This window comes from Microcaecilia unicolor, chromosome 9 (assembly GCF_901765095.1).
Source record: "Microcaecilia unicolor chromosome 9, aMicUni1.1, whole genome shotgun sequence".
Classification (NCBI taxonomy): domain Eukaryota; kingdom Metazoa; phylum Chordata; class Amphibia; order Gymnophiona; family Siphonopidae; genus Microcaecilia; species Microcaecilia unicolor.
The window spans coordinates 140,180,362-140,204,077 of record NC_044039.1 but is presented as its reverse complement, the minus strand read 5'-3'; the positions used below and the strand labels follow the sequence as shown (position 1 = coordinate 140,204,077).

The window sequence follows — 23,716 nt, the reverse complement described above, 5'->3', positions numbered from 1 at the left end:
GTCGCACTGTTTCATCGCCTTCAGGTCCACATGACCACATCTCACCACTTTTGCAATACAGGGCCCTTAAAGGAAATGGGCCCGAGTACCTGATGATCCTCTCTACACACCTCCAAAGACACTAAAGTCTTCTTAAGGACTATCACTAACCACACCCTTTCCAAAAGACATTACATGATGTGATACCCGCAAGTGAGCCTTCTCCGGAGAAGCCCCCCCCCCCCCCGACTCTGGAATGCACTGCCTGAAAGGCTCCACTTAACATAAGACTATCTACTTCAGAAAGCAGGTGAAAGCTTGGCTCTTCAACCACACACAGAAGGAGTGACATGGGCTGCACATTCTGCAGCAAGACATGTTTATCCACTCCTACTCTGAGATTATATTTAACCATCTCTCTAACCTCATTTGCTCCTCTCTTTAGTCACCTTATTTTCTAACTCCTCTTGCTTATCTAGGTGTTAACCATCTCTCTGACCTCATGTGCAACTTTCTTTAAATTATTCACCTTATTTTCTAACTCCTCTTATTCTCTTACCTAGCTATATGTTCCATCTTTGCATATACCTTGCACGGTCAATTAAAATGTTCTATTACGTATTGTGTTGACATTGTTAGTATATTTGAATATTTTTACTGCTGTAATTGTCTATTGCTCATGTTTGATTTATTCCTACTGTACACCGCCTTGAGTGAATTCCTTCAAAAAGGCAGTAAATCCTTAAAAAAAAATAAAATAATAAATTACAGCATTCTATACTTAACATTGCCAGTCTGGGTCTTATGCAAAATAAGATCCTGGTTATGTGTCTTTCAGGGACCTCTTCAGGAGTTTTACCATGCTTCGCTATTCTTGGAGCCTGGGTGATACGCAATTACAAAAAATTTAACTTGGTGAAGAAATAAAGCAAAGTTACTTATCTGTGGCAGGTGTCCTTGGAGGACAGCAGGCCAAGTATTCTCACAGCTGGATGACGTCATCTGGCAGAGCCCAGTGTGGATGCTGACTAGTGAGATCAAGAACTTTATAGTTGTGTCTCACTGTGCATGTGCTGGTGCCTTCCTGCCCAACACATGAGCGCAGGTCCCTCAGTCATTGTAAAAAAGCTAAAGAGATGGGAGGGTATGTGAGAAAGACTTGGCCTGCTGTCTTCAAAGAACACCTGCTACAGATGAGTAACTTTGCTTTCTCCAAGGACAAGACTGTCGTATTCTCATAGCTGGGAAACCCTAGCTACCAGGCTCACTGAAAGCAACAATGCAAGGAGAATAGGGACTTGAAACGTTGAGGCCTGTTATTTAATCAACTTGAAACAATTTGTTTACTAGTTGGAGAGGAGCAACCTGGAATAGAAGAAAACTGGGCTTAGGGGGAATGGAGTTAAATTCTAGACACTGAAGAACTGAGATGTGAATGTATGGATGGATGACCACGCCATAGCTTTGCAGATCTCCTCTATGGAGGCTGACCTCAAGTGGGCTACAGACGTAGCCATGGCTCCGACATTATGAGCCTTGACATGCTCCTCTAGATGCAGCCCAGCCTGGGCACAAGTAAAAGGAGATGCCATCTGCTAGCCAACTGGAAATTGTACATTTGTTGATGGCTATCCCAATCCTGTTTGGATCAAAAGAAACAAAGACCTGAATGTGCTGTCTATATGCTTTAGTCTACTCCAGACAGAAGGCTAAGGCTTGCCAGCAATCCAAGGTATGCAGTACACTCTTGCCAGGATAAGCATGTGGTTTTGGGAAATGTTGGTAGAATGATTGACCGATTAGGACACTACCTTAGGAAGGAACTTACGGTGCGTGTGAAGAACTACAGAAAGTAACATCAGAGGGAGCAGGGGGCCAGTGCAGCCGTTAGCCGTGTAACTACTCTGCACACCCCCTTGCTGCCTGCACCCGGGGTGGACCACCCCCAGTGCACATGGTATGCCATTAATTCCTAGCATCCCATTTACTTTCTTGGACACCACTACACACTGGGCAAAAGATTTCAGCATATTGTGTACAATGACACCCAGATCTTTTTCTTGAGTGCTGACTCCCAAGATGGACATCAGGTAACTATGATTTGGATTATTCTTCCCAATGTGCATCACTCTGCATTTGTCCACATTAAATTTCATCTGCCATTTGGATGCCCAACTTTCATGTTTCCTAAAGTCTTCCTGCAATTTTTCACAATCTGGTGTGTTTTGACAACTTTGAATAGTTTTATATCTGAAAATTTTAAATCTCACTTTTCGTTCCACTTTGCAGATCTTTTCTAAATATTAAATAGCACCGGTCCCAGTATAGATCCCTGCGGCACTCCACTAGTCACCCTCCTCTATTGAGAAAAGTGGCCATTTAACCCTACCCTCTGTTTTCTGTTCAATAAGGACATTGCCTTCAATCCCATGGCTTTTTTAAATTTTCTCAGGAATCTCTCATGAGGAACTTTGTCAAAGCTTTCTGAAAATCCTTGATCTAAGTTGTCCGCACGTACCTGAGGTGCAGCTGACCTCTTGATATTTGCTCTTGAAGAAATGCCTAAATGGGAGGGAAGGCGGCTGCTTGAGCCTCCCAGTCACTAGAATCTCCCATCATCGGTCCGATGGATCTACATTTAAGAGGTCCTGGGATAGCAGAAATGCTGGGAGTGGTCCCCCTGGAGATGCCGGCAGTGAGAGGATGTGGCGGTGTCTCCTGGGTTTGAAATCTCATTGAGCCCCGACCGAATAGCTCCTCCCTCGCAACCGCAAGGATCAAGTTCTCCACTTCCTGAGTCGACTGTGCCATCTGTGGGAGTTACACGGGGCGCCAGTTCGAGTGAGGCTCAACCACATCGAAGGGAAATTGGAGGAGAGGGTTTGGTGGTTCCCTCTCAGGAAGACAGCCTTGCGGTGAATGAGATCGGGGATTGAGGAGTTGTGGAACAGGAACTGACAGGTGAATTTCCCGAGTCCACATTTGTAGCGTCTGTGCCCGATTTCCTGGAAAAAAAAAAAAGCCTACTGAGGTAACATTGGATTCCCTATGGTTTCTATTTTCGGATCTGGGAAAGACTTTGTATTCACAAACTGCTGTTCTTACACAAAGACTTTCCAAAGTAAAATTGAGAGTAGGAAAAGTTGAAACAGAGGCGAAGGAATTGTCTTCTCGTGTGGATCAAATTAATAAGGATTTCTCAAATATTCAGAACTTACATACTTCATTTGTTAAAGACATATCTAATTTGAGAAATAAATGTGAGACTCTTGAAAATTTTGCAAGGAGCAACAATCTTCACTTCTTAAACTTTCCAAGGGTTTTTACAGTTACACCCCTGGAAATAGTAAATCATTGTATTTCCTCCTTCCTTACAAGTGTATTATTTACCGAGGAAAGTAGGGGAACAGCAACAAGCTTCTTTAGATGTTTTGGCTATATCAAATATCTCCGATTCAGAAGTAGACACTGCAGCTACATTGGTAGCCTCGGTGGCATTATCTCCTGACAAACAATGGTTATTGAGAATGTTTTTTAAAAAGAGAGAAAAATTGTTTCTAGGCTTTAAGATCCAAATTTTTCCTGATGTATCAAGAGACACTCAACGTAGATGTAAGCAGTTTCTACTATTGAAACCTGGAGTTCTTCAAATAGGTGGAACTTTTTTTTTAAAGGTATCCATGTAAATGTATTATCCTATATAATAATTTCCAACTCCAACGTTCTGAAGCTGACTCCCTGTGGCACTGAAGGGTTCACAGGGTCCGTGCTGCCTGTAACCATCTGTCTCACTGTCCTACCCTCGCGTCATAATATTATGACGTCCAGGGCTGAACACTGAGAGAGAAGGGGACACGCTGCTCTCTCCCTCGCCCCTCCCAAGTCGCCGCTGGAACCCGTACTCCGCCCAGAGCCGCACTCACTCACCTCTCTCCCCTGCCCCCCCCCAGCCACCCAGCGATTGTCCTCGCTCCCCTGATTACCTCTGTTGAAGCGGCCACGTTATTTAAAGCCCTGCCCGTCTCTAGCCTTCTCTTCGAGTTCGTTCCCTCAGAGTCCCGCCCTCACGGAAAGAGGAAATGACGTCAGAAGGCGGGACTCTGAGGGAACAAACTCGAAGGGAAGGCTGGAGAAGGGCAGGCTAGAGACGGGCAGGGCTTTCAAGAACGCGGCCGCTTCGACGGAGGTAATCAGGGGAGCAAGGACAATCGCTGGGTGGCTGGAGGGGGAGGCAGGGGAGAAAGGAGAATCGCTGGGTGGCTGAGGGGGGGGGCAGGGGAGAGAGGAGAATCACACACACTCTCTCTCACACAGACACACTCGCATCCAGTCTCACTCTCTGTCACACACACACATTCGCATGGTGCTGCCAACCACGCAGAGGGGGGAGAGGGGCAGGGGGTCCTGAGACCAGAGGGGAGGGAACGCAGAGGGGGTCCTGAGACCAGAGGGGGGGAGGTATCTGTCACACACACACACTCTCTCTCACTCTCACACACTCTATGTCTCACACTGTATCACATTCACTCTCTTATGTGTCACACAGTCACTCTCACACACTCTCTCAGTCTCACAGAGAGTCTGTGTATCGCACACATACTTTCTCACACTCTCTCTGTCTCACACACACACTCTCACACACACACTGTATATGTGTGAAACACACTCTCTCTCACACTCACTGTGTCTCACATACACACTCACACACACACACTCTCATTCTCACACAGTCACTCTCACACATACTCTCTCAAACATACATACTCCGAGGAAAACCTTGCTAGCGCCCATTTCATTTGTGTCAGAAACGGGCTTCTTTTACTAGTTAGATATAAAGCTGTTAAATATGTTTTCTTCAAACATTCTAACCTGTCAGCCTTTTTAGCAACTAAGAGAACTACAGGAGATTTTTCAGTTCCTCCGCATCATCACCCTTGAAAACCATTTCTGGTACAGGTAGATCTCTTACATCTTCAAGACTAAAGCAAAGAATTCATTCACTCTCCTTGCTATGGCCTTGTCCTCTCCGAGTGCCCCTTTATGATCTAACAGTCCCACAGATTCCCTCACAGGCTTTAGCTAAATGAAATCAATAGAAATAAAACAAAATAAAACATTGAAAAAAAATAAGATGATACCTTTTTTTATTGGATATAACAATACATTTCTTGATTAGCTTTTGAAGGTTGCCCTTCGTCAGATCGGAAATAAGCAAATGTTGGTAGATGACAGTATATATAAGTGAAACGTCAAAGCACTCCAGTGACAGTCTAACAGGATGGGGTGGATAGGTGAGAGACAGCAACAGGGACAGGTGAGATATGCATGGAGACAGGAGGGGGACAAAGCAGTACATTTTTATGGTTTATAATGGGCTAGAAAACCCAGATCTTTGTTAAGTCATGTCTAGTGGGTGTCAAAATATTTAATCATTCTGACTTCGAAGGTCTTGAGCTCCTGTATTGTTTTAAAGTTCCCATCCTGTTACACTGTCACTGGAATGCTTTGACGTTTCACTTATATATATATATATATATATATATATATATATATATATATATCTAATATAATAAAACGCACCATGAACGTTCTGAAGACAACGTTCTGAAGTCACTCAAACACTCCCTGGCTGTAGGGTTCATGGATTCATGGTGTGAAGCCAGCCAGCCGTCTCTGCCCCGCCCTCGCGTCAAACGTCATGACGTCGAGGGCGGAAAAAAAACAAAACAAACGGATTGCACCCACGCACGGTGCGTTTTATTATATTACATTTACCTCCGTGGTGGCGGTTCCGGCAGCGCAGTGTCAGGGAAGGAGGCGGCGCTCCTGACGTCTCTAGCCTTCCCTTCGCTGTGTTCCGCCTTCTTCTGACGTCAAGGATGACGTCAGAAGAAGGCGGAACACAGCGAAGGGAAGGCTAGACGTCGGGAGCGCCGCCTCCTTCCCTGACGCTACGCTGCCGGAACCGCCACGGAGGTAAATTTAAAAAGAAAAAAAACAAAAAAAAGGGATGTTGGGGGGAGAGAAGAGGGTGGGCAGTAAAGTTGAACAATGGGAGCGGGAGGGCAGGGGAGAAACAACAGCATGGATGCGAAGGGGGGGTGCATGGATGCGAAGGGGGGGGAGAAGAGGGCGGGCCAGGCTGGGACATGGGAGAGAGAGAAGCATGGATGCAAGGGGGGTCATGGAAGGGAGAGAGGGGAATTGCTGGAAAAGGATGAATGGAGGGGGCAGGGGACATAGGAGCATGGATGGGCATGGATTGGGAGGGCAGGGCTCAGGGAGAGAGGGGAATTGCTGGATAGGGATGAATGGAGGGGACAGATGGGCATGGATGGATATGGATTGCAGGGCAGGGCTCAGGGAGAGAGGGAAATTGCTGGATAGGGATGAATGGAGGGGGCAGGTGACAGAGGAGCATGGATGGGCATGGATTGGGAGGGCAGGGCTCAGGGAGAGAGGGGAATTGCTGGATAGGGATGAATGGAGGGGACAGATGGGCATGGATGGATATGGATTGCAGGGCAGGGCTCAGGGAGAGAGGGGAATTGCTGGATAGGGATGAATGGAGGGGGCAGGTGACAGAGGAGCATGGATGGGCATGGATTGGGAGGGCAGGGCTCAGGGAGAGAGGGGAATTGCTGGAAAAGGATGAATGGAGGGGGCAGGAGACAGATGGGCATGGATTGGGAGGGCAGGGCTCACACTCTCTCTCTCATATACAATGTCTTTCTGACTCACACTCTCACACACTCTGTCTCACACTGTATCACATTCACTCTCTATGTGCCACACAGTCACTCACACACTCGCTTGGTCTCATACACTCACTCTCACAGAGAATCTGTGTCTCACACACACTCTCTCTCTCGCACACACACACACACTCTCTCTCACACTGTGTCTCACATACACACTTGCACACACTCTCATTCTCACACACACACTCTCTCACAGACTCACTCTCTCTCTCACACACACACACTCACACTTTCACTCTGTCTCTCACACAGTCACTCTCACATACACTCTCCCAAACATACACACTCCGAGGAAAACCTTGCTAGCGCCCGTTTCATTTGTGTCAGAAACGGGCCTTTTTTACTAGTGTATATATATATATATATATATATATATATATAAAGTGGTGCTTAGAAGGCAGCTCTAGCAGTGGGGAAGTGAGGCCAATGCTGGATGGACTTCTATGGTCTGTGTCCCGTATCAACAGTGTATCAAGAAAGAGTATTTTTACCATATTCTGATTGTGTGCTGTATATCTCAGTGGGAAAAGTCAAAACACAATAAAATGGAAACTTAATGAGTAAAATGTTGTACTAATTTTTCAGATTGTTCAATAATGATTTGACAATCAATATGACTGTTGGGCAGACTGGATGGACCATGCGGGTGTTTATCTGCCGTAATTTACTATGTAACTCTATAATATAAGGCAAATGGGAATTGGAAGCAGATAAGAAAGCTGCTTTTATTTTTATTTTTTTGTTACATTTGTACCCCACGCTTTCCCACTCATAGCAGGTTCAATGCGGCTTACATATTGTATACCGGTACTTATTTGTACCTGGGGCAATGGAGGGTTAAGTGACTTGCCCAGAGTCACAAGGAGCTGCCCGTGTCTTCAGTGGGAATCGAACCCAGTTCCCCAGGACCGAAGTCCACCACGCTAACCACTAGGCCACTCCTCCACTCCTAGAAAACCTTAACTGCTCTGTGAAGCCTTCATCAAGGGTTGGTCCCCTTCCATGTGACTGCAGAAATGGAAGCTGCTATGGTAAAGAATCCTTTAATAAGCTAGCAGTAACAGTAAAACCTAGGAAGCATTGGACTACTGTAAAGGCTTACAGCTGACACTTTGGAAAAATCCATATATACCCCAAAAAGGGCATCTTAGTGACTGGGGGGGGGGGGGAAGAATCAGTAGCCAATCTCTTGGTGAGAGGGAGGGGGAGATGGGAATTACTGGGAGAAGCAGTTCTTCTGGCTCCATAACAGTACTCAGATAAAGTTGTGGCCTGTTCTATTGTCGAGAACATAAGGGATCGCCCGACAGCAGTGTGGAGCTTAAATGCTGTCATTTTGACCCCCACGAGGACCCTGATGCAGCAGGTCCGGGGTTAAGGAGTCGAGCAGAGCAACGCGACTGTAGACCACTATTGGGCAACAGCAGGAAAAACTCACTGAGGACGGAGATGACTGCAAACACGATTGGACTAAAGGTAAGTACAAACTTTACATTTTGACCTCTATGCCACAAGTGGATGTAATTATTATTGAAGAATCGAAGAAATAACCTGTATAGAATGTACCACTAGCAGCAATCCATTAAACGGTTTTGTGAGGACTTAATCGAGTTTCAAACCGTACATAGTATTTTGAAGATTTGCTCAGTGGCAGGTCTCTATTAAGAAGGTTTTTGAGCCAATGATGAGGACAGACCTGTTTGACCATTCATTCAGTTCATTGTGATTGCCAGCAGCTCGTTAGACCTGTGGGGTCAGGAGCTCCTTGAGGCTTTTCCTTCTATAACCTAATTTACAGAAAGACAAATATCGTTCTTTGCATTTACTCATTCATTGAATGTTTGAGTGGATTTTTCATATATTTGTTTGGGGTTGAGAATAAGAGATATGCAGGAAGCACCATGCAAGGTGATGCTCGTTATTTGACCCATTACTTCGAACGGACTAAACATCTCAGAAATCTCGGGCAGGCCTCTGGAATACTGGAAAGAACTAATGGAAAGAAAATTATCAGGTAAGACCTAATTTCTCCTTCCATTACATAGCTTCTCACTATTCCAGAACCTGTAGGATGTTCAAAAGCAATCCCTAGAGTGGGTGGGATCCAGGTGCCACCATCCTGAGTACCGAAGCTCCAAAACTGGCTTCCAAGCATGTAGCAACGTCCACCCTTGTAGTGCCTGGCAAAGTTATAAAGCAACAACCACATCGCCACCTTACAAATATCCACCAGAAACAGTAAGGTAGTCTCCGCCCAGGATGTTGCTGTATGCTTCGTAGAATAAGCCTGCAAGGCGTGAGGAGCCTGCTTCCCCGCAAGCAAATAAGTTGGCACGGTAGTCTCCTTCAACCATATAGTAACTGTGAGCTTGGAAGCTACGAGGCCAAGCCTCTGTTTACCAAAAAGCACAGCCTGTCCAATTTGTGAAACTCATTTGTAACTTTCAGATGAGGACACTACACACATAGAGAAGCTTCAGGGAAAAATACAGAGTCCCTTTGTCCTCTCTGCGAAAGAATGTAAGCTCCACAGATTGGTTGAGATGAAATGCTGATACCACTTTCACATTGTCAGAGAAAACTTAGACTGTGGCCATAGACAGAAAGGGAGCGAAATCGCGTATGGCATTCTGCAATGCCCTGAGCTACAAGTGATTTATCGACCACCGAGACTCCTGTTCTGTCCAGGTGCCCTGTGCCAGATGGAACTTGTAACGAGCTCCCCAAAACAAGTTGCTGGTGTCCATTGTCACCACGTCCCATTGTATAATCAGAAAGACAGCTCTGACAGTCACATTTCTGGGTGACAACCACCACTGTACACTCTGTCCAGCAACCAGGGTCCAAGAAGATGCAGCTAATAGATTCTTGTAACAGCCACATATGAGCCCTTGCCCACGGCCATTCACAAACAGAAGGAAAAACGCCAAGCAGAAAAGAGTGGAGCAATGAAACCTCTTGCAGATGGTGTTAAATTTATAAAAAAATTATTCTAAAATAATGAGGAAGACCCGACACGACTCGTGTTTCGACCTTACCGGCCTGCATCAGGGGTCTAGGAAATTGCTATTCAAAACATATTCCTAGATTGGTCATCAAAGGGTTAAACTTCCATTCAGAACAGAGTCTCGGACACGGATGCAGCGATAAATGCTGAATCTGTACCCTTTCAAATGAAAATCACCTTCAGTATTTGGATCACTGGAAAGAGGGGTGATGGAATGGATGCAGTTAACAGAATGGGCTCTAATATCTGGCTGCTTACCTAGATCATGGCTTGCAAGCCCAGTAGCAAAATCCTGAGCTACTTACCTACAGCCGTATATAAGCTGAGCAGCAAAAGAGGATAATATACACTGTTTGTATTACTCATGGCATGAAGGGAGAAGGAAGTCAAAGACACAAACCCTGGATTTCCTGAAAGATAAATAAGCATTTAGAAATTCAGACAGATATAAAATGCATTCACCTATTCTTGTACGTTTGTTTACACCAGTGTTTATGCGATCCATGCATGGCATGCAAAAGTGTTAACTCCACACAAGCTGTAAATGCAGAACAAAATATTAGAATCATTATTCAGCTCAGTATCACAAACTTCTCCACTAAAGGAAAATTCCTAGCCCATTTCCATGGAATTGTTAAGGACTTTGACCCTCCTAAAGAGAACAGAAATATAAGGAAGGATACAACATACCCATTGTTATGAACAGAATAAATATTAACGCTCCTACTTATTCATACTTAGCAGTCTCTATGGCAGGTAACACTGATATCATGTGCTAAGCTTTAGTAAATGGGTTCCTAAATACATATTTATTTATTTCAGCGTTTGAATCCCACATTTTCCAAACTAGTAGTCTGTTCAATGTGGCTAATAGATAGATTAGGTTATGACTCGTGACATGATTACATATATGGATTGGTTGGTGAGGTCACTGAATATTGTTGAGGTGTTCAGGAATAGTGATATGTTGACTGGTGGTTGGGAGAATAATGCCTTCTATTTTGCTACTTCATCAGGAAAGGATGAAGTAGCGAAACAGAAGGAATTCTTTAGTTGTCGAGAATGAGAACATTTTTGTGAAAGACCTTTTGATTTAAGATTGATAGAAATGATTACCGATTTGATATGAGAGTACATGGACAAGGGTTGTATACCAAATTGAGAAAGAGCTCCAGGACGGTGTTCGATATTATTCTCCTGATGAAGCTAAGTACTTTTCTTCTTTGGTTACCATCTATGTATGACTCATTTTTTATATTTTTCTTCCAATTATAATAATTTTGGGGGTAGAAATAAAGTTTGGGTTTTTGCTTGGGCACTTTGAAAATATAGTTCTCACATTTAAACCCCTTTTTTTTTTACTGCAGATCTTTTTTCTCCATTTGGAGTTGTTTTGCTCTGCAGGTGTTTTCGGTAGTGGTTGGGGCCAATGATGAAAGCCATTTCAGGTTGTGCCCAAATTAATGGTACCCTGGGCTTATGAGGCCAGTTTATTTAAATCATAAGAAGTGGCATTTAACATAAGTGCATAAAAAAATCCTGTTTTGGGGCTAATAGTATATTAGTTTCTGAAGTAGTATACTATGCCATATTTCATATTGTTATTTGAATATTTTTACTGCTGTAATTGTCTATTGTTCATGTTTGATTTCTTACTGTATACCACCTTAAGTGAATTCCTTAAAAAAGGCAGTAAATAAATCTTAATAAATAATAAATCCTTATAAATTCTATTTGCTTTCTTTGCTGCCGCAGCACCCTGGCCATAGGGTTTCAAAGTATCGTCAACAATGACTCCTAGATCCTCTTCCTGGTCAGTGACTCCTAATGCGGAACCTTGCAACCCGCAGCTATAGTTCAGGTTCCTCTGTCCCACATGGATCACTTTGCACTTGTTCATATTAAACATCATCTGCAATTTGGATGCCCAGTCTCATAAGGTCGTCTTGCAATTTTTCACAATCCTCTTGCGATTTAACTCCTCTAAATAACTTTGTGTCGTCGGCAAATTTAATTACCTCACTAGTTAGTCCCATATCTAGATCATTTATAAATATGTTAAAAAGCAGTGGTCCCAACACAGACCACTGTGGAACCCCACTATCTACCCTTCTTCATTGAGAATACTGACCATTTAACCCTACTCTGTTTTCTATCCTTTAACCAGTTTTTAATCCACAATAGAACACTATCTCCTATCCCATGACTCTCCAATTTCCTCTGGAGTCTTGCATGAGGGTCATTCCATGCCAAGTGGTCTAAAATTTAAAAAAGTTCCCACCATCATATTCTCCAATTTTGTTCAAATTTTATCTGTTGCACTAGTCAGGTGTTAAATGAAGTTTCCCAAAATTTGAGGTCTCTAACTGCAATAGTTGCAGATCTAGACCCCCTTTTCTTTTTTTATTTGTAAGAATCTTTTATTGAAAATTCTCATTAGACAACATATAATATTCATCGCTCTACACTGGCATGTTTACAATGTAGTCCAGACAAGATGAAACCCAGGTAGTGCAGTTTACTGCCACAGTACAACAATTAAATATAAACTGTAGAAACTTCAACTTTTTATTGAAAAAAAAATTTCCCCCCATCCCCCATCTTATCAACAGCCCCCATCTATTGCTAAATCCTGCCCAATCCCTCCCACCCCCATCTATTTCCCCGCCCTACACAACTGTCTCACTATGTGCCACTCACACTTCTCGTATGTGCCTGTTCTAAACATTACCTGCTGCATTAACAAAAAACTGCCATATGTCATGCCACTTGTGCATTTGATGTCTCCTGACTGCCAAGAGTCTTTCCATCTCACACACATGTTTCAGTTTATTGTGCTATCTCTTAACCGAAGAGACCCCCTGTCGTTTCCAGTGCTGGGCGATTGTCACTCGCGCAACACATACCGCCTGCCTCAGCAGTTTATGCTGCGCAGCTGGCATGCCTTCTACTTTTGCAGCAAAAAGAAACACCGTAGACCCCCTTTTCTAAAAGGTTGTCAGTCCATGAGCGCGCAACATTTACCAAAATGCCATTTTTGGGGTCTAATAAAATCCAAACACATTTATAAGAATGGCTAAAAAATTAAAATCCTATACAGTTTTTGATGCTAATTCCGATGAAATACATTTTAACATTATGGATGCAAAATCCAGTCAAACAAGTTGACTCAAAGCGTGCATCAAAATTGGTCACGACTCATCGGAACATATTTGGACCAATATTCAGACCGCAACAACTTCCATGCAAACAAAGATACAGTCTTGAAATTTTGAACAAGCATTATGCTTGTGCTGGACATAATACTGCCAGATTTGCAACTAACCAGCATCTATAACCGCCCTGCAGGATCTCTTCAAAGTTGGCACTGTCAGTGCAAATGGTAAAATGTACCAAAGCTCAAAGCCAATTATTAAAAAAAGAGTCTGCCTGAATCAGCTTGTGAACAGTATCATTTGAAGGTTTAGACCACTTGGCATGGAATGACCCATGAGGTACTTTGTTAAATGCCTTTTGAAAATCCAGATACACAATATCGACACTCACCTTTATCTACATGCTTGTTCACCTCTTCAAAGAAATGTAGTAGACTGGTGAAGCAAGATTTCCCCTTCACTAAATCAATGTTGGTTTTGTCTTATTAATCCATGTCTTTGAATATGCTCTGTAATTTTGTTCTTTATAATAATCTCTACCAATTTGCCCAGCACCGATGTCAGGCTCACTCGTCTGTAATTTCCTGGATCACCTCTGGAACCCCTTTTAAAATCAGCATTACACAGGCCACCCTCCAATCTTCCGGTATCATGCTTGATTTTAAATATCCTATATAATAATTCTCACCACCAACGTTCTAATGTGGGACTGCCTGGGAATCAGCTGTCAGTGCACCGATCCCTGCCACTTCGGAGCAACTGGCAGGGAGCGGCGCATCAAAAAACTACAAGCATGGCACCACAGAACCCCCCCTCCGGCACATCACCTAAGCCCCCCCCCCCGGCACATCAAACACCCCCTCCCCCCGAAGCACATCAAACACCCCCCTCCCCCCACCCAAAGCACATCAAACACCCCCCTCCCCCCACCCAAAGCACATCAACACCCCCCCCCCCAGGCACATGAACCCCCTCACCACCCGTAGCTGCCACTGGTAACGCTGTCTGGCCGCTGCTGCTTCTCCTGTTGAGCAGCAGCGGTAGCTAGCTGCTGCTTCTCCTGTTGAGCAGCAGCGGTAGCTACAAAAAGAAAAAAAAAAACGAGGAGGAAGTGACGTCATCGGGTAGCATGGCAGCCTAGCCTCAGAGCTCCCTCTCCCACTACCGAAAAAACGGGTAAAATAGCGACCCAAAGGGAGAAAAAACCAGCAAAAACCAGCGGATCTCACCCTTAAATACCTGGAGACATGAGCAAAGCAGTTTCCACGCGGAAAAAAGAGGCGGAAAGGGCAGAGAAAAGTATGTCGAGCAAGGCCGCAAAAAACCGTGAGTCGCCTGAGCGCGCCTCCCCGTCGGACTCGGACTCTGCACTCTCTATGTCTGAAGCGCGAGCCCCACCTTCAAAAAAAGGCATATCTGGCGAGCTTCGCAGGTTTCTCTCCAATATCAAGACGGAGATCAAGCAGTCTAAAGATGAAATATTAGAGCGGATGGATACGCTCAGCGCTGATCTCAGAGAATTGGGAGGAAGAGTGGAGGAGGCAGAACTGAAAATAGACGAACACACGGACACTTTAAATAAACACGCCACTCTGCTGCAAGAACTGGAACATAAACACGCTCACCTGGAATACAAATTGGATGATATTGAGAACTGGGGACGGAGGAATAACCTTCGCTTTCGCGGTGTCCCTGAAGGCGGTGAAACAGAAAACGTGGCGGAGATAGTACAAACACTGTGCTCCACGTTGCTAGGCCCCGAGGAGGGAGAGCTGCGGTGTGAATTGGACAGAGCGCACAGAGCACTGGGCGCGCGAAAGGAGCAGCAAACGTGTGATATAATTGTGCGGTTCCATAAATATGAAATCAAAGAAAAGGTCCTGTCAGCTGCAAGAAAGACAAAAGACTCTGGAGTTTGGCGGAGCTCAGATACAGGTCTATCAAGACCTTTCACAATACACCCTCCAGCTAAGAAGACAGATGAGGCCGGCGCTGGAGTCCCTGAGCAAACATCAGATACAATACAGATGGGGATTCCCTTTTTCACTAAACTTCACCCTGAAGGGTAACAAGCATAGGGTGCAAACCCTACAGGAGGCATGGGAGGTCCTGCATGCTGCTGACCTTGTTTCCGCGAAGGCCCCACCTGGGGCGGTGGCACCCACTACGAGAGCGAAACTTCAACGGTGGCAAAGAGTCCCAGAATCTTCCAAGAAAAATAGCCAGAAGCGTTGAGCTGGACTGCACAGGTTTGACAAGGGTGCTGGGACAGTGTTTCAAGGGCCATGGTGAATGGAGGCAGCTCACTTTTGGAGAACGTGCCCAAAGGTCGCTGGAAAGGCTGGTTTTGGCCTGCAGACTGTTCAGCTGGTGAAGGCCCCACTTTTAGCTATAAGCTTAAGACTTGTGGGGGGGGGGGGGGGGAACACAGAGTCGGATAAGTTGATGGGTAGGATTAATGCTGAAATACAAGTTGAACGGGTGTGAGCTGGATGGGAACTAGGGGGATGGGGGAAAAGGGGAATTAATAAGTGTTTAAAGACCTGGTGGGTGTGGGGGGGCTGGATGTGGGGTTGGGGGCTGTGTGGCTGATGGGTAGCTTCCTCGATTCCCATCTGGAGGACATAAGTCTTTCAGGTGGTGAGAATGGTTGGGAGAGGGGGGATGTAAGGGGGGGGAATAGATGGGGGGATGTTAGAAGGGGAGGGGGGGAGGACAAGGTTAGAGCTACGGATGCAAGACAATGCAATGCTCTACAGAGGTGTCACGAAAGGATGCAACTGATCAGGCTTGTTCAAATAACCAGTGATGGGTACAGACTTAAAGATTCTCTCCTATAATGTAAAGGGGTTAAATATGCCACAGAAACGACAGAAGTTTCACAAAGAATTGACGCAGTTAAGGCCACATGTGGCCCTCCTGCAGGAAACACACCTGAGGGGCAGACATGAAAGGCTTCTTTCCCTCTCAGAATACCCAGTGGCACATTATGCATCGGCAGCAGAGTCAAAGAAAGGGGGTGTAGCGATACTAATACACGCATCGGTTGGGGCACAGGTGATCAAGGTAAAGAGGGACCCGGGTGGACGTTATATCTTCCTGCATATCAGAATTGCCCAAGTGGACCTAACAATTGCATCTATATATGCGCCCAATGTAGGACAGGCGAGCTTTATCGAGAGAGTTAAAAACTCCTTAACTAGTTTTGTCCAGGGATCCCTTGTGATTGGTGGGGACTTTAAAGCCGTGATGAACTTAAATTTAGATCGCACGGGAGCTCCTAGGGCCGAAGGTCAGAAGGACTCATTGGCTCTGAGATCTCTAGCGCAATCCTTAGGCACATTGGACTTGTGGAGGTTGAAACATCAGAGAGAGCGAGATTATACATTTTATTCACCAGTCCACAACTCCTATTCATGCATCGATTACATTTTTTTAGATGTCACATTAGTAGAGAAGGGACCCGATGCGGGGATAGGGAATATGACCATCTCGGACCATGCACCGGAGTGGGTTACCTTACCAAATATCAGATCAGAACATAAGGATAAAAGATGGACACTGAATGTTGGCCTCTTTGGGGGAAGGGGAAGTGGTGGAAGGATATAAAAAGATGCTAAAAGAATACCTTGAATTTAATTTGGAGTCAGGGCCCTCACTCAATACGGTATGGGATGCCCTGAAAGCAGTGTCCCGGGGTTATTTCTTGCAACTGGCAAGCAAAAAGTCAAAGATTCGCAGGGCACAGATAGCGCGCTGTATGGAGAGCATCCGCGTGCTTGAGGCACAGCACAAAGCCAATGGGTCAGCACGAATATTGCGGGAGCTTCATGCGCAGCGAGCGCTGCTAGACTCCATCTATTCCGAGCAACTTAGCCTGATACAAGCAAAGAATAGAGTGAACTCATATGAATTTGGCAACAAGGCGGGGCGCCTTCTGGCCACAACATTGTGTAGGCAAAAAGTAGAGTGGACCATTCTAAAGATACGAGAGGCAGGAGGGAGGGATCTAGATACATCTGATCAAATTCGTAAACGATTTGGGGAATTTTACCAGACTTTGTATGCTCAGGAACTTAGCCCCCCTTTGGCGCTAGTAGACCAATATTTACTAGATAGTGAGCTGTCCTCTTTGAGTCCCCAGCAACAAGCACTGCTAGATGAACCGGTTACCCCTAAGGAAATTCAGGTAGCTATCAGTAGCTTACCCTCAAGCAAATCACCTGGGTTGGATGGCTTGCCAAATGAGTTTTATAAAAAGTTTGCCCCTGAATTAGCTCCCCTCTTGGCAGACGTGTTTAACCAGGTGGGGAGGGGGGAGCCCTTGCCGATGTCCATGATGGAGGCATGGATAGCGGTGCTACCTAAGCCAGGCAAAGACCAACAAGAATGTGGCTCTTATAGACCTATATCGGTCCTAAATGCAGATGTAAAAATCCTGGCTAAGGTGTTGGCAAGTAGGTTGGCTCCTATTCTCCCAGTGCTCATCCACCCTGATCAGGTCGGTTTTGTCCCTTACCGAAAAGCGATGGACAACATTAGGAGAGTGGTGGACATTATGTATCTGGCAAAGAGAAATACGAGACTGCTCTGTCTTCTAAGTCTTGACGCCGAAAAAGCCTTTGACCGGGTTCACTGGCCCTTTATGTATAAGGTCTTGGAAACCACGAGGTTTGGGGTACAGTTTCGGAGGTGGATTCAGGCTTTCTATGAATCCCCAAGGGCCTGTGTCCGGGTCAATGGTGGTAACTCCGAGATGTTCACGTTGTATAGAGGTACCAGACAGGGGTGCCCTTTGTCACGCCTGTTGTTCGCTATGGTGATGGAGCCCTTTGCGGCTCATGTGCGGCTGGATCCTAATATCTCAGGAGTCAGAATAGCAGATAGAATCCACAAAATGGCCCTTTTCGCAGATGATGTTTTGCTGCTGATATCTCGACCTCTAGACACCTTTCCACATCTTGAGAGCGTAATAGAGGAATACTCGGCAGTGTCGGGATTCAAAGTTAACATGGCAAAATCAGAAGCTTTGAATGTGACACTCCCAGATGATGTGGTGGAATCCTTAAAGATCTCTTCTTCTTTCCGATGGGCACCTAAACAAATTAGATACTTAGGGGTTAACCTGACTGGGGAGTTCTCGGAACTCTTTAATGCTAACTACAAAGGTATAGGCAAAATTATTGGGGAAGATCTAGAGCGATGGGGAGATTTGGGAGTCTCATGGTTTGGAAGAATAGCTATTCTCAAAATGAACATATTACCCTGCCTGCTGTATCTCTTTCTGGTGCTGCCTGTGATGATGCCCAGGCGATTTATAGCTTCATTGCAAGACAAGTTAGTGCGGTTCGTCTGGGCAGGAAAGCATCCAAGGTTAGCAAGGGCCCTGTTATATAAGGAACGGAAGAGAGGGGGGCTGGAGGTACCCAATCTCACCTGGTATTACAGAGCAGCACAAGGGAAGGCCGCACTTGAATGGCACCAAGATTACCCGGATCGACAGTGGGTGCACATAGAACAACATTCCTTAGGTGACACACCGTTGAACGCACTCATGTGGCTACCGAAGCCCTTTAGAATCCTGGAGGAACGAGCCTGCCCATCCATAGCGGTGACACTTTACTACTGGGACAGTTTATTCCCTAAGAGAAAATGTGTCCTTACTCGTAGCACCCCCATAGCTTTTAATCCTTTATTTTTACCAGGCACTACAAAGGGGATTTTTACTAATTGGTACGAGGAAGGGGTGCGAACCTGGGGCCAAATGTTTGAAGGGGACTCACTGTTGTCTTTAAATGCACTGAAGGACAGGTTCCCGGGGATAGAAGGGGGTGAATTTGCATACTGTCAATTAGCACACTTCCTTCAGACTAAAGCGGTGCGGGAGGTGATACAACGTCAAACATCAGAGCTAGAAAAGATGTGTGAGAAGTTTTCTTCTTCTCATGGCCTGATCAGTCACCTGTACCTTCTCATAAGTAAACAATCACCTTGCAGTGGTGAGCACAGGCAAAGATGGGAAAGGGAACTGGATGTGAAGTTGGGAGGACCTGAATGGGAGAGAATAGAAAGAAGTGTAGTAGGGGTATCGACTCATGTCCCCATACAGGAGAACGCAGTGAAAGTACTATATAGGTGGTACCTTACACCTGCCCGTTTACAGAGGATGTTTCCACTGGCCCCGGGTATGTGTTGGAGGAAGTGCGGGCATAAAGGCACAATGGGGCACATATGGTGGGATTGTGTCAAAATTCGGGCATTCTGGAGGGCGGTCCACTTTAGGCTGCAGAAATGGCTGGGAAGCACAATACCATGGACCCCTGAAGTGTTTCTGTTCTCAGCTCAGATTGCAGGTATAGCAACATGTAAACAGACAATGGTGAAGCATGTAGTGGGAACTGCAAGGGTGGTTGTGGCCTCTCACTGGCGGCGCGAAGGGGTTCCTCCGATAGCAAAATGGCTAAACAAACTGTGGTATGTGTGCGAAATGGAGAGATTAAAGGCTGAGCGCAAACATCAAATGGGAAAATGGAACTTAATCTGGGAAAATGTTTCTTCTGAAGCTTTGTCAGTTTAGAATGTATGATGAGAGAGTAAGATGATAGCTGGTGGCCAGCCGAGTCCTTTGGGAGGGAGGGTGGGAAGAGGGGGGGGGGGGGGAGAATGGGGAGGGGGGGGGAATGTTTGAATCCAAAACTTTACAAAAAATCTTGAAGTTATGATGATTATTGAAGGTTGAAACTGTTGAATATTGCAGTATTGAAAATATTAGCAGACTATTTGTAATAGCAATGGAACAGTACTTTTTCTCCCTGTGCTGCTTGTGCAATGTATCTCAAGTTCTGTTTTGTTGGATAATAAAGACTTCTTACAAATTAAAAAAAAAAAAAAAGAAAAAAAAACATTAATGTTTTTAAACCCAGCCCAAATCATTCGCAAATGCACGAGTCTTAAAATGCAGTCTCTGCAGCCGCTCCTCCTCTTGCCTCCATGTCACTGCACCTTGAGTAAGACCCCGGAGGAGCGCAGCGACGTGACAGGCGAGAGGAGGAGCGGCTGCAGAGACTGCGTTTTAAGACTCGGGCATTTGCGAATGATTTGGGCTGGGTTTAAAAACATTTATCACTTTTTTTCTTTTTGTAGTGGCCGTTTCTGCGGCCGGACAGCATAACCACTGGCAGCTGCGGGTGGCGAGGGGGGTTTGATGCACCGGGGGGGGGGGGGGGGGGAGCGGAGGGTCGCTGGACATGGATGGCTGGAGGGGGGGCAGGGGAGAGGGAGGTGGGGAGGGGGCTCACACTCACTCACTGTCTCTCACACACTCCCTGTTTATCACACAAACACAGTCTCGCACACACACAGACACTCTGTCTCTCACACAAACACACGCTGTCTCTGTCTCTCTCTCATTCTCTCTCTGACACACACACTCCATCTCTCACACACACTCTCTCTCTCTCTCTCAAACATATACACTCTGAGGAAAACCTTGCTAGTGCCCGTTTCATTTGTGTCAGAAACGGGCCTTTTTTTTACTAGTAAATCACATATTAGTAACAATAATTCTGCAAGTTCATTTTTCAATTCTATTAATACTCTGGGATATATACCATTCAGTCCTGGTGATTTGCATTTAAACATAGAGGAGGTAATTTCTTCACATTACTCTATGTTGTTTGGTCTAATTAACTAGGTTGACAAACTTATCTTCTGCTTGTATTATGTCTTTATCAAATTGTACATTATTATAATATTTCTATTAATCTGTTATTACTTGTTACTCAATCCAATGTATTAAGACCAATGTAATTTTTCATTCTATATTCATTCAATCTACTGTATATTGTAAGCCACATTGAACTCAAGACTTTTGGGATAATGTGGGATACAAATGTCACAAATAAATAAGTATAATACCGTACACTAAAAGCCATTACCATGCATTACCTGTCCCAAGGCTCACCGCATAAAATAAATGCATGACAATGGCATTAGAATGCACTATTAGTAGATGAAGCTCAGAATTTGACAGCAAACATCTAAAATAAGTTTTCACAAGATCTTTGCTAGTCCTGTTACCTTGAAACGTTCCACATCTCTGGTCACTTCTCCTTAATGTTTTTAGTGGCAGAGACAGATTTGAGGGATTTAATGTAGTAGTGGCCTAGTGGTTAGGGTGGTGGACTTTGGTCCTGAGGAACTGAGTTCGATTCCCACTTCAGGCACAGGCAGCTCCTTGTGACTCTGGGCAAGTCACTTAACCCTCCATTGCCCCATGTAAGCCGCATTGAGCCTGCCATGGGTGGGAAAGCGCAGGGTACAAATGTAACAAAAAAAAAAAAATTATACAGCAATATCAATAGGAACACTCCCTTTAAGGTGTTCTAGGATAAATACGAAATAGCCCATCTTACTTTTGAGTGCTGGCCTTCTCAGGTACCGAAAGGTAACAAGCACACCGACCTGGGCTATCACAATCAGTATAAAAAACACTTGACCCTGTGAACAAAACATTTTCATTTTATATTATTCATTATTAGCTCATACAGACCAGTCAAACTTTGTTGTGCTAAAGCGGATCTCTTCATAAAGATGATCTATCTATATCTATAGACTGGCAAGTCTTTCCAAGGCTAAAGGGAACAAAGATGTTCTTTTCTTTTCTTTACTCCCTCTGCTCCCATTCCTTTTCAAAGAGAACTAAATGTAATCTGTCACTTAACTGATACCATATGTCTAAATCAGTGGTTTTCAAACCTATCCCAGGGGACCACCAGCCAGTCAGGTTTTCAGGATATCCCTAATGAATATTCATTCAAAACATGACAAATCCTCTTAAATATATGAAACAATTATTCCATTAGTCAATACCTTACATTATACATACACTTTGTTCAAAAAGCTTTTTAAAAACTCATATATATGCATAAACACTAACATCCTACTCTAGTGTATACTACCCCTTTTAAAAACTTCCAAAGAATCACCACTTTTTCAGTTCAAACATGAAGCAGATATTCTCTATAATCCAATTCTGTCTATAGATAGATAGATAGATAGATAGATAGATAGATAGATAGATAGATAGATAATATAACAACAAAAATCCTAGATCCCTTTCCTGGTCGGTGACTCCTAATGTGGAGCCTTGCATTACCTAGCTATAGTTCAGGTTCCTCTTTCCCACATGCATCAATTTGCACTTGATTCACATTATACATCTGCCATTTGGATTCCCAGTCTCGTAAGGTCCTCTTGAAATTTTTCAAAATCCTCTCGTGATTTATCAACTTTGAATAACTTTGTGTCATCAGCAAATTTAATTACCTCACTAGTTACTCCCATCTCTAGATCATTTATGTTTAAATATGTTTTATTGAGGAAACAAACACAACTCAACATGTAACAGTGTGAACTTTACCACATTCCTCTTCCGTAATTTTACGTTTTTATCCCCCCCTCTCTCTACCACCCCTCCCTCCCCATCTCCCCCTCCCTTCTCCCCTCCCCCCCCAAACTCCCTAAGACCTTTGCTTCCATCATTCACATTTAACCTTGCTTAAATGTTCAATAGTTGCCCTCTGGCTGTGGGTGTCAGTGTCATCCAAAAGGGGGTCCATCTGTTTTGGAATGCTCTGTTTTCAAGCGGTCTTTGTGTTTTCTGTTCCATTCTTTCCATCCTCATCAAGTGAATCATCTGTCCTCTCCAGTACTGAACTAAAGGGCCCGCTGAGTCCAACCAGGCCACTAGTATAGTCTTTTTCGCCACCATAATGGCGTGCATCACATAAGCTTTACATCCTTTAGGTATTGGCTGTATTAGGGTTGGTCGTACAAATAACATTCTCGCCTCAGAGCGCTAAGTTATGGTCCACAGTACTGAGGTCTGCTTGGTCACTATTGCCCAAAATTTCTTAATTTTTAGGCATGTCCAGAACATATGTCCCCTCCGCACTTCGGGCATGCACCATCCGGGGAGAGCCCCATATGAAATGCCCTTCTGGGTGGGATGTATGCTCGCACTACAAACTTGTATTGCATTTCCCAGTATGCTGTCAGTCCTGTGACCTTTCTGTATCCCTTTAAGTATTCTCGCACCTCTGTCTGTGATCTCTGTTTGGACCTCTGCGCTCCAGGCCTTCGCTATGGCCGCTGTGTCTAACTCTTCTGTCATGTGTTTAAGATGTCTGTGATAAAATTTCAGTGGTACTTTCTGCTGTGCTCCCAATGATAGAGCCAACCCCAGCTCCTCCTGCACATCTTCCGTCAGCGCTTCCCTGGGCTGACTGGTGACATAGTGTTACAGTTGATAATAGTGATACCAGTCCGTTGGGGGTAAAGAAAACTGGGCTTGGAGCTCCGCCCATGGCTTAATCTGCCCTTCTGTCCAACACATGTAGCAAATACTCTACCCCCTTCCTTTTCCAACTGTGAAATGTCTTATATATCCTTCCCGGGACAAAATCCAGGTTTCCACAGATGGGTAGGAATGGCATACTGCGATTTGAAAACCTGTACCGCCTGCACAGCCATCGCCATGTCCCTCTCGCCACCGGCAATAGTTGAGCTAAGGTCAACAGTCTACCTTCGGTTCCACTGCCTTTGTGTAGCAGGTGGCTTATATGCCTGTCTTTTACCTCACTCAGTTCTACTGCGGTTGGTGTAAAGTATTGTGTTGCTCGGAGCCAGTCATTTAGGTGTCTCATCCCACAGGCGATCGTCATATATCTCATGTTTAGCAATCCCAGGCCTCCGTACTCCACTGGAATCTGAAGCGCTGACATCGCTATTCGTGGCTTTTTCCCCCGCCATAA

At 44.8% G+C, this 23,716-nt stretch overlaps 1 protein-coding gene across 4 annotated transcripts in view; it reads right to left on the bottom strand.

Annotated features, from left to right (window-relative positions):
- The window catches only part of TMEM62 (transmembrane protein 62), a 121,824-nt gene that overhangs the window by 13,943 nt on the left and 84,165 nt on the right, over positions 1-23,716 (bottom strand). For 3 of the 4 annotated variants that reach the window (XM_030214511.1, XM_030214509.1, XM_030214508.1), the window contains 2 exons: positions 21,317-21,401; positions 10,053-10,157 (listed from right to left, as the gene is read on the bottom strand). In XM_030214511.1, coding sequence (XP_030070371.1) covers positions 10,053-10,157; positions 21,317-21,401 — 190 coding nt within the window. The remainder of the gene's footprint in view (positions 1-10,052; positions 10,158-21,316; positions 21,402-23,716) is intronic. The other variant, XM_030214510.1, reaches the window with a different exon arrangement.